This window comes from Mauremys reevesii, linkage group 2 (assembly GCF_016161935.1).
Source record: "Mauremys reevesii isolate NIE-2019 linkage group 2, ASM1616193v1, whole genome shotgun sequence".
Classification (NCBI taxonomy): domain Eukaryota; kingdom Metazoa; phylum Chordata; order Testudines; family Geoemydidae; genus Mauremys; species Mauremys reevesii.
Genome location: NC_052624.1, coordinates 35,951,032 through 35,967,448, shown reverse-complemented (window position 1 = coordinate 35,967,448; position 16,417 = coordinate 35,951,032). Strand labels below are relative to the sequence as shown.

The following is a 16,417-nucleotide window of genomic DNA, read 5'->3' as shown; positions in this document are numbered from 1 at the left end:
AAACCTTCCGAATTAAAAGTTGCAAAATATTAGCTCATTAATATATGTTTGAAATCAGAGTTTCTTTGTTCTTTATATAAAGCCAACAGTTGTGCTATCAATTATACTTACTCAGTTTGGTATTTCACTGCAGGATTTTCAAAGCCGTGCTGCAGTTCGTGAACTAAACGCAATTCCTGCCTTGCTGGAACTGCTGAAATCTGAATATCCAGTTGTTCAATTGTTAGCTCTCAAAACCTTTGGTGTAATTAGCAATGACAGAGAAACCAGGATAATACTGAGAGAAAACCAAGGATTAGATCATCTTTTTAAGATACTGGAAACTAAGGTACAGTTTATTTGAAATATGAACTATAAATGTAAACTTGAAAAAGTGTGTTTCAGATATTCTGTATCCAATCTTCATCCATGCATCCAACTAAAGAAATGAATGTCATCATTTTAAATTTGTTGTTGTGGGAAGTAAGAGCTGACAAATTTACAGAGTAAATCAAATCCAGAGAAATGTTCATTAATGCTATTTCTTTGAAAAATATAAACAAAATAAATTTGTGCCTTTTGAATTTTTTGCCCCTTTTTGTGTAACCAGAGTAGTAATAATTAATTTCAAAAGACTGAATGTAGTATGTGTAATCAGTGGGTCATTCATGAATGAGGTACTAAACATAAGGATGGCAGAATGGTGCCCAAGAAGAGCAGCAGCCTATGTAGTTTTTGTCATTGCTGTGGTACTGATCAGTAATATGCAGAGAGATGATAAAGTAAAGGAAGCGTTTCTCTCATATTAGCCATCATCTGGGAAGCAGATTTGGTTTTGTTTTTCAGCCTGTCAGCTTATTCAGATAAAAATAAGATCTCATCACATCTAAGTGGTAGTTGGAAAATCATTTTTTTTTTTACAGCTATACCTCGTGAGTGAGAGGGAGAATCACTAGTTTTCATGCTGTGTTTATTGTTTTATCATTTTGGTTCTGTTAACACTCTTTTTATAATGACATTACTGTACATTTTTCAAAGTATTTCAAATAGGAGAAGAATTCACATGGCTTAATTTTATGTGACATTTTCTATATTTTGTCCAGTGCTAGTGCATAGTTTCAGAGCCAATCTTGTTCCCTTAATTTAGTCTAAACACCAATGATTCCAGGTTCCATTCCTGACTTGGATAATCCACTGCTCCAGGCAGAAGTAATGCTGTCCCACTGGGGGTGCTAAGCAGGAATAATCCCCCCCGCATCACATACTAAAAAAGCGAATGGGGGCTCCCTTGAGCTGCTTGGCATCCTAAGTAATTGCTTAGTCTGCTTATGCCTAGCAGTGGCTCTGGCTCTGGGATCTGGAACAAGTCACTTGAGCACCTACTGCCACAGTTCTAACCATCTGTAAAATGAATATAATTATGCTTCTTTCCCTTGTGGGAGTATCATGAGGCTTAATTATATAGTAAAGCTCTTTGAAACCTTAAGATATCTGGTTTTCTCTAAGGGCCTGATCCAAAGCCCATTGAAATCAATGGGAGTCTTTCCATTTTTTTCATAATTATAACCAAACTTAACTCCATGTTAACACAGGTTGTGGAGTCCATCAACATATTTTTAAAAGATGCACAATGGATTTCATTGTGTACCAGAATGTGCAGTAATTAATTATAGTAATTATCTTGGAAGGTAGAAAAGTTAAAGATATTTTAATCCTCATTAGAAGACTTTTTATTTTTCTTACTAGGAATTTAATGATCTTCACGTGGAAGCTCTTGCCGTGGTGGCAAATTGTCTTGAGGATGTGGATACTATGCAACTACTTCAGCAGACAGGAGGTCTTAAAAAGCTACTTTCATTTGCAGAAATGTCTACCATTCCTGATATTCAGAAGAATGCAGCAAAAGCAATTACTAAAGCAGCTTATGATCGTATGTCACTTTTTAAAGTTCTATGTTCATTTCTTATGGAAATCCTGTGGGGGTGAATTTTCAGCCAGCCTGAGGGTCACTTCCCAGCCTGAGAATACTAATTGTGCTGGGAAGAAATAATTCCACAAATGAATTGCAGTTGCAAATCTTAGTGGTCAAAATAGCAAACAGGTACTAAGTTAGATATAGAAACTGCTAATATGTGGGTACAAAATGCTTTCAAAAAGGGAATCTTGGCCTCTGAAAATTTGGGCCTTTATCTTTTATTTCATGATTTTAGATACCTGATATCTCAAGCATTGTTTGTCAGAAAATATTTCTCATTGACAGTGGTTAAACCTGGATAGCAATAATTGGGCTAGTTCCCTCTCTTAAACCTACAACTGCTCATCTAAATGTCAGGCAAGTTAGGGTATAAATTCCTGTTGCAGGGACATAATAGACTTTAAATGTCTTGCAGATTAATAATCCCTGTGGAATTAGATAGTTTTTTCTTATCTTTTTATAATTATTCATAGCATGGTTCCTATTTTTGCAGACAGGTTTTTTTAATTCACCATTGAGTTCAGAATTATGCAGAACATACTCATTGATTTTGCCCTTGAGGATGCTGTATAAATAAGTCTATATGTGAAAATACCTCTGGTGGGAAGAGTGGAGAGTTTCTTGTGTCCTCATCTAAATCTTCTCATAACCTCCTAGTTTGACCAATTGAATATTTACAATTATTTCTATTGCAAATGCCATATGAAAGGAGTGACTCTGCCCCTCCAGTCCACACTATGGATCTCTATTCATTTTCTCCACTGGTCAATGGAAGTTCCACACATGGAATGTCAGTGAGAGTTCTGTACGTTGATGATTGGCACTGTAGATCGGAGAGGAGGAGATTGTGTTAAGACTTTCATTATGTATTTTTCCAGTGTTGCTATTTTATTATGACATTCTGGGAAAAAATGAACAATAAGAATGTAAACACCATTTTTCATAGTCCTGTGACAGGTTTCCGTGTACTGCATTCCAAGTAGATTACTTATGTTCCTACAACTACAATGTATTTTTATTTCTTCTTTCACACTTCTTGCATATAAACACATATCTCTCTTCCCCCTTTGCTCACCTTTTTTTGCATTTTGGTGTCCTACTGTTCTAACATCTACAATACGACATTCCTAAAGCACATTCTGACAAGAACTACTCATAATATATTATTGTATCATATACAATCTTATATCATTGGATATAATTGTCAGTGATGATGCATCTTCCTTCTTGTTATCTTTCTTTACAAATGCAGTCAATGGTTTTAATATAAAGGCTTGGTCTCTTCTTCAGACTACGATATATGGCATAGATCAGTGGTCTTCAACCTTTTTATGCCCAAGATCACTTTTTGAATTTAAGAGCCACCCAGGATCTACCTCACCCCTTCCCTGAGGCCCCACCTCTTCCCCAAAGCCCCACCCCACTCACTCCATCCCCCCCCTTCTTCATCACTTGCTCTCCCCCACCTTCACTATCACTGAGCTGGGGTAGGGAGTTGGGGTTCGGGAGGTGCTGTGGGCTCTGGGCTGAGGCTGAGGGGTTCGCAGTGTGGGAGGGGCTCTGGGCTTAGCCTCGGGCAAGCGGTTGGAGTGCAGGAGGGGGTAAGGGGTGCAAGCTCTGGGAGGGAGTTTGGGTACAGGAGGGGGCTCTGGACTGGGACAGAGTATTGGGGTACAGGAGGAGTTGCAGGGTGCTGGCTCTGGGAGGGGGGTCAGGGCTGGGGCAAGGGGTTGGAGTGCAGGAAGGGTATGGGGTGCTGGCTCTGGAAGAGGGCTCAGGGCTGGTTTGGGGTGCTGGCTCTGAGAGGGGGCTCAGGGCTGGGGCTTGGGGTGTGGCCTCACGCCGGGCAGCACTTACCTCTGGCAGCTCCCGGTTGGTGGTGCAGCATGGCTGCTGCTAAGGCAGGCTCCCTGCCTACCCTGGCCCCATGCTGCTCACGGAAAGGGCCAATGCACCCCTGCAGCCCCTTTGGGCTGCCCCTCTCTGCAAGCACTGCCCCTGCAGCTCCCATAGGCCACAGCTCCCTGTTCCCAGCCAATGAGAGCTGCGGGGACGGTGCTTACAGGCCAGAGCAACTGCAGAAGGGAGACCCCTGCCCCTCCGCCCCCAGAGCCGCAGGGCCAGACTGGCCGCTTCTGGGAGTGGCGTGGGGCCTGGGCAGGCAGGGAGCCTGTCTTAGCAGCAGCCCCGCTGCGCTGCCGGAGATTGCGATCGACTGGGAGATCCTCTAGGATCAATCAGTCGATAACGATCAACCGGTTGGTGACCACTGGCATAGATTAAATAAGTTAGAAAAATAGAGGTTAGAGAAGAAAATTAAGAATATTTGCCTCAAAACTGTAGGATTTAGGGTGGATGAAAGTTAGATGAAGGGACGATGTGTTATACTGGACGACTGTGAAACTCTGTCCAATAAATTAGCTCCTAGACATGGCACCAGGAAGAGAGGGAGATGTTAAATACATTGCAGCTAGCCAGGTTCATGATCTAAAGTTAACTTCTTAGCTGAAGAAAAGGTGGAACAGTAGCAATTACCGGGAACAGTGTAGGGGAAAATCAGAATCAACAGTATGCAATTGTGTTTTGGGGATTTTTTTGTACTGTAAAGGTACTAAACATGCAGCATTTGTAAATTCATTGCATTAGTAGCATGCCTAGTGTCTGGTATAGTACCCAATTATTACTCTGATTAAAATGTAAGTGCATGATTTCTTGGGCAGAAATCCAATATAGTACATTATAGTTCTGAGTCAGCATGTGACTTCATCATTAAAATCTGTTATAACTATACAGTAATCTGCCCTTTGCAGGTTTGGTGAACACAGCTGGATTTTGAGAACATTTCCAGCAGGGTAGAGAAAAAGAATTATGGTCTTGCATTAAAATAGAAAATTGTACCTCTGTTATGATGGTACATGTATCTATTTTCTGACAACAACAGTTAGTTATAAACCTGTGTCAGTTTCTGAAATAAGTAGTGTTGGCAGCTGTCACTGAAGTTGCTTTTTTCCTGATGTATGTGATGCTAGTAAACACATTATTTTTTTGCATGTCATCCTTCAAAAAGGTATTTGCCTTAGCTTTTCTTTGTTGGGAAAGATGTCACAAAAGGGTTACACTGTATGAACAAAGCAACTTAGGCAGCACAAATATTTTATTAAATTTTGGACACCCTCTTTAGTTCAGTGCTCTGTTTATATAAGGCCAAACTGGCAGTTTAATCACTGTGCTATTAAAGATTGCTTTGTTGTGCCACAAAATTCTGGATTTAATACAGTTCCTTTGCAGGGCTTTTATTTTGTACATCCAGAGTTATGGTTTGCATTTAAATGTTATAAATAATATTAAAATTATCTTCTTTTTTTCAGTTAGATCACAGATTGAGGGCTGCATCTTGCCCTAGGCCCTGATTCAGCAAAGGATTTAAATAGTAGTGGCAAAAATGTCAAAAGTGACCAAGTGATTTATATATCTGTCCCGTTGAAAGTCAGTGGAACTTGAGCTCCTGAATCACTTATGAACTTTTGAAAATTTTACCCCATATGCATAACTTTAAGCACATAAGTTGCCCTATTGCTGTCAATGGGACTACTCACAAGCATGGGTTATGCACTTGCTTAAGTGTTTTGTTGGCTCTTGGCCCTAGTGATTACAGTGATGAAGAGCAGCAGATATGCTACCCAGTGCTTCCTTTGCTACAGAGTCCTGCCAGTCAGGGAGGATGCACTCTGGTGTCACTTTATTGTTACCCTGAACAGGGCTGCTGACAGCAACATGTATCCTAGCTAGGTGAAGGGAGGGAGCTGGACATACCCTCTAAACTTCAGACCACACCTATTTTGGGGTAGGTGAGGCCTCCAAGCTTATTGGCCAGCCCTCCTTTGAGTGCTGTGGAAAGATCCTGTGCTGCTGCTTGTATAATAGGAAGAGATTTCCTATGCACTCTTCCTTGCCTCGGCACATCAATGCAGCATAGGGCAAGATTGAGTCCTAAGTCTTTTGACATTTTCTTTAAAGCTGCATTTTAATGAAGAACTATGAGTTGCACTTTTTTATCTGCCCTTGCCTTTTGTTTGGTCCATATAATACTGTGACTGGTATGAGAACCATCAAGTACACAGCTTAATTGTTCTTTTACTTGTATATTTGCCTTTAAATTTCATGTACATGACTTCTATTAGCAATAACGGAGGGAAAAATATATCCCTTAATGAGTATGACAGAAAATGTGAAAGCTGAATCACTGAGTCTGCACAAATTCTGTGATTTTAAGACTATCAGGGAACAAACTTTCTACTGAATTTGGCTATTTGTGTTTAAAGCTGGTTATTAAAATACATCCTTTTTATATCCTTTGCCTTTTAATGTGGGTCTCTGCCCAGGAGAGGTGACAGCTGAGGAGCTAGAGTGAGTGCCCTTGGTGGACCATGAGGGAGGAATATAGGTGCAATTGCCTTGAACTGTGATGCCACACACCAGGCTTTAGTCTCTCATTTGTATCAAAAGCAAGGAACAAATGTGTGAGATCAAATAGATGTCATTTTTCTCATTTGCAATCATATTTCTATGAAGATTAATGCTATTTTTTGTTTGTTTTGTGTAAAGCTGAAAATAGAAAAATTTTGCATGAAGAAGAGATTGAAAAGTGCCTCATAACCCTTTTGGGAACTGACAATGATGGTGCTAAAGCTGCTGCTTCTCAAGCTATTTCTGCTATGTGTGAAAATTTAGCTAGCAAAGATGCTTTTGGAATCCAAGGTGAGTAAATTCGGGAGGAGATGGAATTAGCTCCTTTAAGCTCCATTTTGTAAGGATCGTTTTACAGTTTCCCATGGGTTATTTAAAGCAGCATACATACAATTATTTTTTTTAAGGGATTCCCCAGCTAATTCAGTTGCTAAGCAGTGAGAATGAAGAGGTAAAAGAAGCTGCTGCCATAGCTCTGGCTAATCTCACAACAGCCAGTCCTGGCAATGCAAGGTAAGTGTGCAATTAATAAATAACTGTGTAAAATACTAATCTGGACATACTTTGATTTTAAAAATTTTTCCAGTCAGTGTCCTAGATCTCTAGTCAACGTCAGTGAGAGTTACATGCACATAAAAGAGAGCACAGTATTGAAGTCAAGAGGCCAGACTTTAACTTGCTGCAGCTGCCAGGAGAATCTCTTGATGGTGATAAGCTGGTGTGGCAGTTCTATGCCACCTTCATTAGTCCCCAGTGTAAGGGATGTGGTCAGGACATCCCTGCACCGTGGTAGTGTCCAGCTGCAGAAACTGGTCATTGAGGCTCTGGGCAGCCGATGTAAATTACGGTAGCCTTTGGCTGAGCTGATCCATGCACAGATCAAGGATCGGGAATGTAAAGCTGGTTTAAATTTACTTTTCTCTTCCCACACAGTCCTGCACCAACCTTACATGGACCGGTGAATCTGATCCTACGTCTGCTATGCAGATCAGAAAGCAATAACTTACATTAAATATGTATACAGGATGAATGCTGTGTGACTATAATTAATTCCTTGCCAACTTCACTTCCAAATGAAGCTCTTTTCTGAGTCATAGATGAGCCAAAGAGTAACTTTGGACTCATGAATGAGAGGGCCAAACCCTTCGCTGATACAAATCAGCATAGCTCCAGCTCACCAGCTGAGAATATGGCCCCTATTTGTTTTATATTCATATAACTAAAAAAACCCACTAACCCTTTTTTTAATTTGAAAAAAATATCCAGCCTGAGATACTGTAATCGATATTCGTCCTAGAACAGGGTTTGTTTATTGTTTGTTGTTAGTTTTGTTTTTGTTTTTTGTCTCACTTGTAAACCACTGAAAGTAAGTACATTTACTGGGAATGCAGATATTTCTTTAAAATGATGTGAATTTGCTGTGTAATCATGTTGAGGCTATTCTAGTCACAAGTGGGACTAATGAGAATAGAACCATTTTATTAGTTATGTATTAGTTCCTTCTTATAAGCCCCCAGAGTGTTAAACCATAAAGCCAACAGCAACATATAAATGTTTGTGTGACAAGAACAGCATAGTGGCTAACTTAAAGAGGGGTAGCCACTGGGGAAGAAGCACTGCATCCTTGACTGAGGGAGACTGCTGAGGAGACCAAGGAGCACCCAGCAGTGAGTGAACGGTGTGATTGAACTATAGAGACATTTTGGAGTTAGGCCCCTCCAATTTTATGTCTGCCCTGCCCAGAAGGACCTAAGGCTGTGGCAAGATGCTGCAAAAGGTCCACAATGGGATGCTACTTGAGTTGAGCCTCTACAGACTATGTGGACTATAGGGGCCACACCCCAAATTGAAGGGACAGCGGTGGGAAGTAGCCCAGGGCAGTGGACTTAGACTCTTTGCTGGGAAGCGTTGCTTCCATAGGATCCCTTCTTAAGGACTGAGGCACCTCTGCTAGGGAAGCAAGGGGCCAGAAGTCAGGTGTTCCAATCATTAGGCCACCTGGCCCTCCATGCACCCTATTACAAAATCGGTAGAGAATGAAGGCAGATGCCCTAGTCCTTGCATAAGGAAGTCTGGGTGCAGGGGGAAACAGCCTCATGAAAACACCTCCTCCCATAGCTTAATAGAAATGGATCAGCTGCTAAAATGAATGGCCAATCAGAATGCGCATAATCATCATCAGCAACAAGTGTTCCAACAAATGGCCAACCAGCAGCAGCTTTTGATTCACAATTTAGCAGTCCAGCAGCAGCAGCAGCAGCTGGTACAGCAGGTGGTCGTGATACTACAGCCATCTGATACAGCGGTGCCAGTGAAACTCAACCTAGCCATGGCCACTGCCGGTCAGGCTTACCAAGCTGCCGTCTAATGACAATCCTGAAGCCTTCCTTGAAATCTTTGAGCAAGTAGCTATGGTTGCGTGATGGCTCCTAAACCACAGAGCTATTTTGCTGGCTCCATGCCTAACTGGGATGGCACAACTGTATCGTGCTTCAGAGACCCTGTTGTGGCCCGAGAGTATGCTCAGGTCAAGGCAGCCATTCTTGATGCCTGGGACATTGTGGAAGAGATGTGCTGGCAACACTTCTGCAATGAGCGGTGCCCTCTGGAACCAAGACCCCACCTGGTTACCCAGAAACGATGAGATGAGGATGGATGCTCAGGTTGCCGAGCTTGTCCTATTCGAACAGTTCACGCAGATACTGCCTGCTGGAGGAAAACAATGGGTGATGTGACATCATTCCAAAACCCTGACTGACACTGTTTGTCTCATGGAAAATTATCTGGTTGCCAAGACCCGATACTAACACTCCACCATGGACCTGATGGGACCAAGGGTCCAACACTGCCAAATGAAGGAGTGGGCCATGGAAGTGAGCATCTTGAGGGGCTTCAACCTACTCCCCCCTCACCTGGACTCAGGAGTGGCCTGATGATCAAGAGGCCCATGGATACACTGGACCAAAAGTGCAGAGCCTTTGACCGACACTTCAGACTGCGAAACTGCCAACCCACTAGAATTTAAGAAGGGAATATCACTGGTCCCTGAACTAGGGGGATCCCATGCACAGGGACTTCCCAAATACCCAGAGGAAGGCCCAATCATAACAGCAAAGACCTATACAGGTGTTTTGCATGTGGTCTTCCAGGGCACTGGTTTCGAGATTGCCTCTATATGGAGTGCAGCTTTGAGAAGTTTTGAACCCCAGGAGACTGAGCTTGACAAGGAAACCCTAAAAAGTTGACCAGATCCATAAGAGTGAATGGATAAATGTGCTGGGGCTTACGGACCCAGGGTGTGCTCAGACCCTGCTGCAGTAGTCCCAAACCCAGAGTTGACCCCAGGCATCATTCTGTTATGATGTGTGCATGGTAATGTAAAATCTTATCCCCACATTCAAGTGGCTCTAACAGTGGGTGAGCATACAAAGTCCCTAATGGACTGCAGCCCCTCTTACAGATCTCATTAAAAAGGGTGCCCTCTTCCCCTATGCAGCATGGCTTCTTCCGCACCATACATCCAAGCTCACGCTGGTGGAAGTGGGGTCACACCAGCAGGGGCAGGTCCATGCTGTTCTTGGAAGTACCAGAATGTCTGGTATTCTGGGAGTGCAGGAATAGCCACCCTAATAAAGGGGGATATACATGGTAAAGCCAAGAAACCTGACACCAACACGAAAAGGGTTAAAGAAAGCCTATGAGACCAGCTAGCCGTGTCCTCTTATAACTGCAGCCAGTGCTAGGCATGTAGGAAGAAGAAAAGGCGAGAACCTGGCTCAGTTCACGGCTAACTGGCAAAGAAGCAGATGCTAGCTGCTTCTGTATAGCATTACTGGCTGTATTACTAGCATTACTAGAAGCTTGGCAGCTGGGGCAGCCATGGGGGAAGAAGCACAGCATCTCTGACCAAAGAAGACTGTTAAGGAGACCAAGAAACACAGGTCATTTCAGATTTTGATGGTAGGGGGCAACTTTAACCACGATTCCAGGGGCTACTTAGGCACCTGAAAACACTAGGGTTTTTTTTTGCAGATAACTTAGAAATTAGCTGACACAGGAGCACTGTATCTAATGCCTATATAAAGAAAGAAAAATATATAGAAACACCAATTAAAGCCATACTTTAAGTTTATATGTAAATTTAGAATAATCAAGTGATAATACAGCAAGATATTCCCAATCCCACACTTTGAGGTATCAGTTTTGGAACCTTAACACAGATATCTGAAACATAGATTTGATACTTTGTACACTATCTTTGTACAATAACTTATTTAAAAATAAATAAAATCTGCTTACTTTCTCTGTGCTACTGCCATTAACGACTCTATTTTAGTCAATTGTTTTGCACCCCACTAAAAATGTATTTACTTAATTCTAACATACATGATTAAGTTTTTTCCTCTTTTATTAAGAATGGGAATTTATTCTTCAAATTATTTTGGAATTTATGTTTACCAATTACAATCATGTGATAATACTTAATCCTGCCATGAGTGCAGGGGACTTGAATAGATGAGGTCCCTTCCAGTCTTACGAGTGTATGATTCTATGTATCTGACTCACTAACATTTGACTCCATTATTACTATTAGTATCAGACTTGGAATCACATTTATTTTTATATGAATTTTAGGTTATTTTACAGCTATAATTAAAATACAGTTTGAAAATAAGTGACCTTCATCTGCCCGGTGTCTAAAGTGATATGTTTAGCTAATTTTTTTAATATTTGCACCGCTAAGGTGAGTACACACTAAATTTACATTCTAGAAAGGATACAATTATTTGATTGTATCACTTTAAATAATGAATGACAAAGCACAATATAGTAATAAAAGTAATAATTGTAATTACTCCAGCCAGGACTGGTTAGGCATTTTAGAACTCACTACTCAAAGAATTAAATTTAAGCATAAAAAGAGAAATAAAATTATGAAAGGCACAGAGCAGTCAAAAAATAAAATAACAGTACTGTAATAATTAGTGAACTTTGAAAGAATAAAATTAGAGAATATATGTGCATTGCACATTTTGACAGGAAGTACCAAGAAGTAACAACAACAACAACAATAATACAACTGTGTGTGAGAGAATGTGTGTGTTGAGGGGAGTGTGTAAGAGAGACCCTGTGTGTATGTGTGTGTTGGGGAGTGCAAGAGAGAGTGTGTGCATTGAAGGAGACTATGTGTGTCGGAGAGTGAGTGTTGGAGGTTGTTGTGTGTGTGTGTGTGACAGAGAGAGAGAGAGAGAGTGTTGGGGGAGTATGTGAGGGAGACTGTGTGGGAGAGAGCATGTGGGGTAGGGGTGTGTTTGGGAGACTGTGTGTATGCCTGAGTGTGTCAACACATTGTCTCTTTAAGCTGACCATTCAGGAGCCTGAACACGTCAAATCTCCCACTGCTGAGCCAGAAGCACCAGCACAGACAGGCTCCTTGTCCCTCCATCCCAGCTCAGCAAAGACCCACTCAGGCATGGCCACCTCTAACATCAGGTGAGCTCCTCAAGTGCCCTGCTGCCATGGATTAGCTTCCCAAAAAAGGGGATACTGCAGTGGTGGCAGGAGCTGGGCAGCTGGACAGCAGCTGGCCGGGCACCCAGCCTGGTATGGGTGACTATGGAGGAGCTAAAGCAAATTTTGGGGTGGCGATAGCCCCCGCAAGACCCCCCCCCAGCATCACCCCTGTTTGTAAAATTGCAATATGGTATGAAACTGCGGGGAGGGCAGGTACTCCTCTACGGGGAACCCACCCTAACTGGCACCCCTGAAGGAACACCTAGCCATGAGAGAACTGTGTGATTGAACTATAAAGACATTTTGGGCCCCTTTAATCTTACATCCATGCTGGGCAAATGGACCTGAGACTGTGGCAGGAAGCTGGAAGAGGTCCACAAGAGGTGCTACTTGAGTAGAGCCACTATAGATTGTTTGGACTATGGGGCCACCCTTGAACTGAAGGGACAGAGGTAGGAAGTAGCCCAGGGCAGTAGATTAGACTTTCTGTTGGGTGAGTCCTGATGGCATTTCATCACACAGGGACCTGGACTGGGACCCAGTGGAGATGGAGGGCCTGGGTCCTCCTACCATACCTTCTTAAGGACTGATGCACCTCTGCTAGGGAAGCAAGGAGCCAGAAGTCTGGTGGTCCAACCAGTAGGCCCCCTGGCCCTCCAAGCACCCTGTTACAATAGGCAATACTGATTTTTATAACTATGAAGTTCCATACAGTCACTTGAACACCAAAATGCCATTGTCAAATAAATTGCACGAAAGAGCCTGTGAAATCTGGCTATTTATAAAGTGTCCCAGCTCCATGAAATCCATAACACCTCAATAATATAAATTATGCAAAAATCCCAAAACATACTAGCACTAAGTTCACAGGGGTTTCTTAGGCATTATATTTCAGCAAAGTTTTACTATTAATTTATAACATCGCTGCCATCTATTGGACACGAAAAGAAATTATTCCATCCTGGCCAACTCATTTTAGAGCCTATATGGCTCTATTCTTATATTAACCTTTTAAAATATATCTCTATCTTATTGCCTTTCATTTTTATAGGATAAGCTAGCCATATTATAGACAATTACTAAAAGTGAAATGAAACTAGTTAGATACACTCTGTGGTAATGTGGGCTTAAACATGTTAAATATACAAGCTGGTAAGGCATAAACTGATCTGACTCTCTCTCCTATCTTGAGTGTTGTTTCAGTATATATATCATTTTATAGTTGTCTTAGTAATGCTGGTTACATTTGAATTTTAGGCATCTATTAGAGTTATCATCAAGGAAGAAATAAGCTCTTAAATAGATTTAAGATTTAACAGCCATGCTAAATCATTCACACTATCAACAAAAATTAGGATATTATTTTCCAAAATGTATATTTTTTTATAGTTTGTTGTACGTGCAAAATATAGGGTTTTCAGCTAAAGATTTATTTGGGGGAGGAGGGAGAAAAATAGGTTATTGAGGCTGCATCAAGGATTGAAGAGAGTTGTAGTATATGCATGATTTCTTGTGTGATAGAACACAAGTCCAGGTGACCACTACTGACTTGCCAGGGATCTTCTAAATAATACATCAGGATTCTGGGGATCACAGAATATCATCCCAAGAAGAGCAAAGTTACCAGACTGAAAGGTTTAAAAATTTTCATTTTCATTTTAATTTTTAATTGAACTCGGGAAAGCTACTCATGTTGGTAAAATTCTATACATCTAGGTAACTGTATGGCCTCTATAACTGTAGTGCCTGAGCACCTTTTTACTTATATGTATAAGTGTTTGCAGGGTCTGGACCTTAGGCTAGTAGGTCCAGATCAGGAACTTGCTGCTTGTCAACAAGGCTCATCTAGACCATGATCCAGTGCCCTCTAAAGTCAAGGGGAGTTCCACCATTAATTTCAGTGGACATTGGATCAAGCCTCTGTTGAAATTCATTAGTCTGCTGACCCAGCTCAACTACTGGTCCATTGTATCTGGACAATGCTTTATAAATAATAAAATGGACCTTTCCTGTGCTAAGAACCCAACCACTGTTTTTAAAGAAGTGCTTTCAATATCCAGCTATGATACAGATGACTAGTATTTAAATATGCATAGCTCTCAACGGAAGAAACGTTAAGTAACCTGTTTGTTTACATTTGGAATGTATGTCTTCATCAGTAGCCCAGATAGTGCCCTGCCCCGCATCCCCATTAAATGGTAAAAGCATAAAACTATATTGTACAGATACTTTAATTTTTAATATGTTCTCTTTTATTTGGTGTTCTGTTAAAAGTGTGCTAGGGAGTGCCTGATGGTGGAAGCTATGAGAGAAGGGAAAGTTTAAAAAAAAAAGCCCTTGTCTCTCTCAAATCATAGATTGGGTCTGACTCACACAAGTTAGATTAAAATGAAAGAGTTATTACCATACAAGATAATCTTTTAGAATTAACATAGAAGTATCAATGTACAAAAATACATAAGAAAATACTTGATCTATTGTTGAGTATGTGTACAAATTGCAAGATCTCTTCTGAGGGCTACATTTTAAAACAGTGGTGTGTGATAATTTATAATATTACAGATTTTATTGTTTTTCCTAGTTTAAATGTCTCTCTTATAACTGAAGTTTGTACTCCTGAAAGAGGAACCTATAGCAGAATTTCACTAGCTGTATTGTATGAAGGTAATATGTCTTAATACTGACCCCTAGTGACAATCAGAGTGAATCATTTCTTGTGGTACTATTAGGTTTAAAAGTAGACAGATTTTTGTTTGGTTTAGCTGTTAAATATTATTTTTACATTTGCACCCGAAGACTCTATTCTGCTAGGCATTGTACAAAACAAACACTGTTGGTCCTTGCCCTGAACATCTTACTGTTTTAGTTTGGTTTTATTGTTCTTATAGGTGCTTTTCAGATAGTAAAGAAAGAATAGTCTCTACCCAAAGCAGTTCAGTCTGTGTATAACCACATTGTGATGGAATGTAACTTAAATTGATTTGGTTTGGCCCAATAAAGTCTGTAAAATTGCACTAATAAAGTAGAACTGAAGCAGTAACTTCCATTCAAAACTGGAAAATGCATCACTCTAAATTTCTTTAAAAAAAAAAAAAACTCAGTTGAAATCTAATGCCATGATAGCTTTCAGGAATGGGTAATCATCTGCAACCTTAAGATGATGTCAGGTGACAGACACAAAGACACCTGAGGTAGAAATTCAGATTACCTTCCCTTGTGCAGTATAAGAGGTATTACCTCAACCAAATGCTGGGTTTTTTTTCATGTGACACACAAATGTCTGGCTATATGGAGGAGTCTCTCCTCTTAGATAGAGTTACTGTAGCTGCATTGCTAGCAAGCACTGCTTACTGCAGAGTTCTTTGATGGTACAGAGGAGTTACCCTTTGCTGGTGACTTTTCTGTTTTTGACTCAGTGTTGTTCATCTTCTGATGACAATTCAGCTCTGAAACAATGTAGGGACATGTTGGCGACAGAGAACTCTGTTATGCCACAGAAAATTTGTTCATCTTCCTCCATCCCATAGAAACCATAGAATCATAGAAATGTAGGGCTGGAATGGACCTCAAGAAGTCATCAAGTCCAGCCCCCTGCACGGAGGCATGACCAAGTAAATTTATACCATCCCTGACAGGTGTTTGTCCAACCTGTTTTTAAAACCCTCCAATGATGGATGATTGATCACCATCCTCTTTATAACAACTTTTAACATATTTGAAGACTGTTAATAGGTCTCCCCTCAGTCTTCTTTTCTCACGAATGAACACACTCAGTTTTTTAACCTTTCCTCAGAGGTCAGATTTTCTAAATGTTCTATCATTTTTGATGCCATACCACCCTGAGATACAGGCCTCCCGAGTACCTAATCTGGAGGAGGCATTTGTGTACTAGTTATACATGTCAAAAATGATTCCAAACAGGAAAGAGAGAGAGTCTAAATTGGAAGGATAACGATTATGTACAGACCCTATCCAATGGAAGGTGGCAAAATCTGTTGTGCCGTAACACCCTCTTTCCCTCAAGCCATTGCAATGTGATCACTGTCCTTGTTAGCTGCAGAGGGCTGGGACTACCTTCAGAGCTGATAGACAACAATCCTTAACTGACCACATTGAGTTCCCACTGAATGACAAGAAACTGTCTCCTTCCAGATTGGAGACTATCAGGGTTGGGAGTCAAACTTGTTTTTCATATAGCACTGAAGGGTATACCTACCCTCTTATTACTGCATGCCATTGATAGACTATTCAGTAATATACATTGAGATACAATTTCTCATTGTGGTGAATTTTTTTAATGAATTAAAGATGCCAGGGCTTTCTGAATAGTACATTTAAATTTTAGTAAATAATCTGATGAGGCAAATTTTCTGATGCTCTTGCATATTTCTTGCATATGTATTTATACATTGAAAACAACTGTATTAAAATAACTTTTGGTTGCAAAGCTTAACAGTGACATTTAGGAAATGGCAGATTTAC

At 40.9% G+C, this 16,417-nt stretch overlaps 1 protein-coding gene across 5 annotated transcripts in view; it reads left to right on the top strand.

Moving 5' to 3' along the window:
* ARMC3 (armadillo repeat containing 3) overlaps positions 1-16,417 on the top strand; it is an 89,549-nt gene that overhangs the window by 40,092 nt on the left and 33,040 nt on the right. For all 5 annotated transcript variants that reach the window (XM_039525849.1, XM_039525850.1, XM_039525846.1 and 2 more), the window contains 4 exons: positions 134-328; positions 1,726-1,909; positions 6,560-6,712; positions 6,829-6,934. In XM_039525849.1, coding sequence (XP_039381783.1) covers positions 134-328; positions 1,726-1,909; positions 6,560-6,712; positions 6,829-6,934 — 638 coding nt within the window. The remainder of the gene's footprint in view (positions 1-133; positions 329-1,725; positions 1,910-6,559; positions 6,713-6,828; positions 6,935-16,417) is intronic.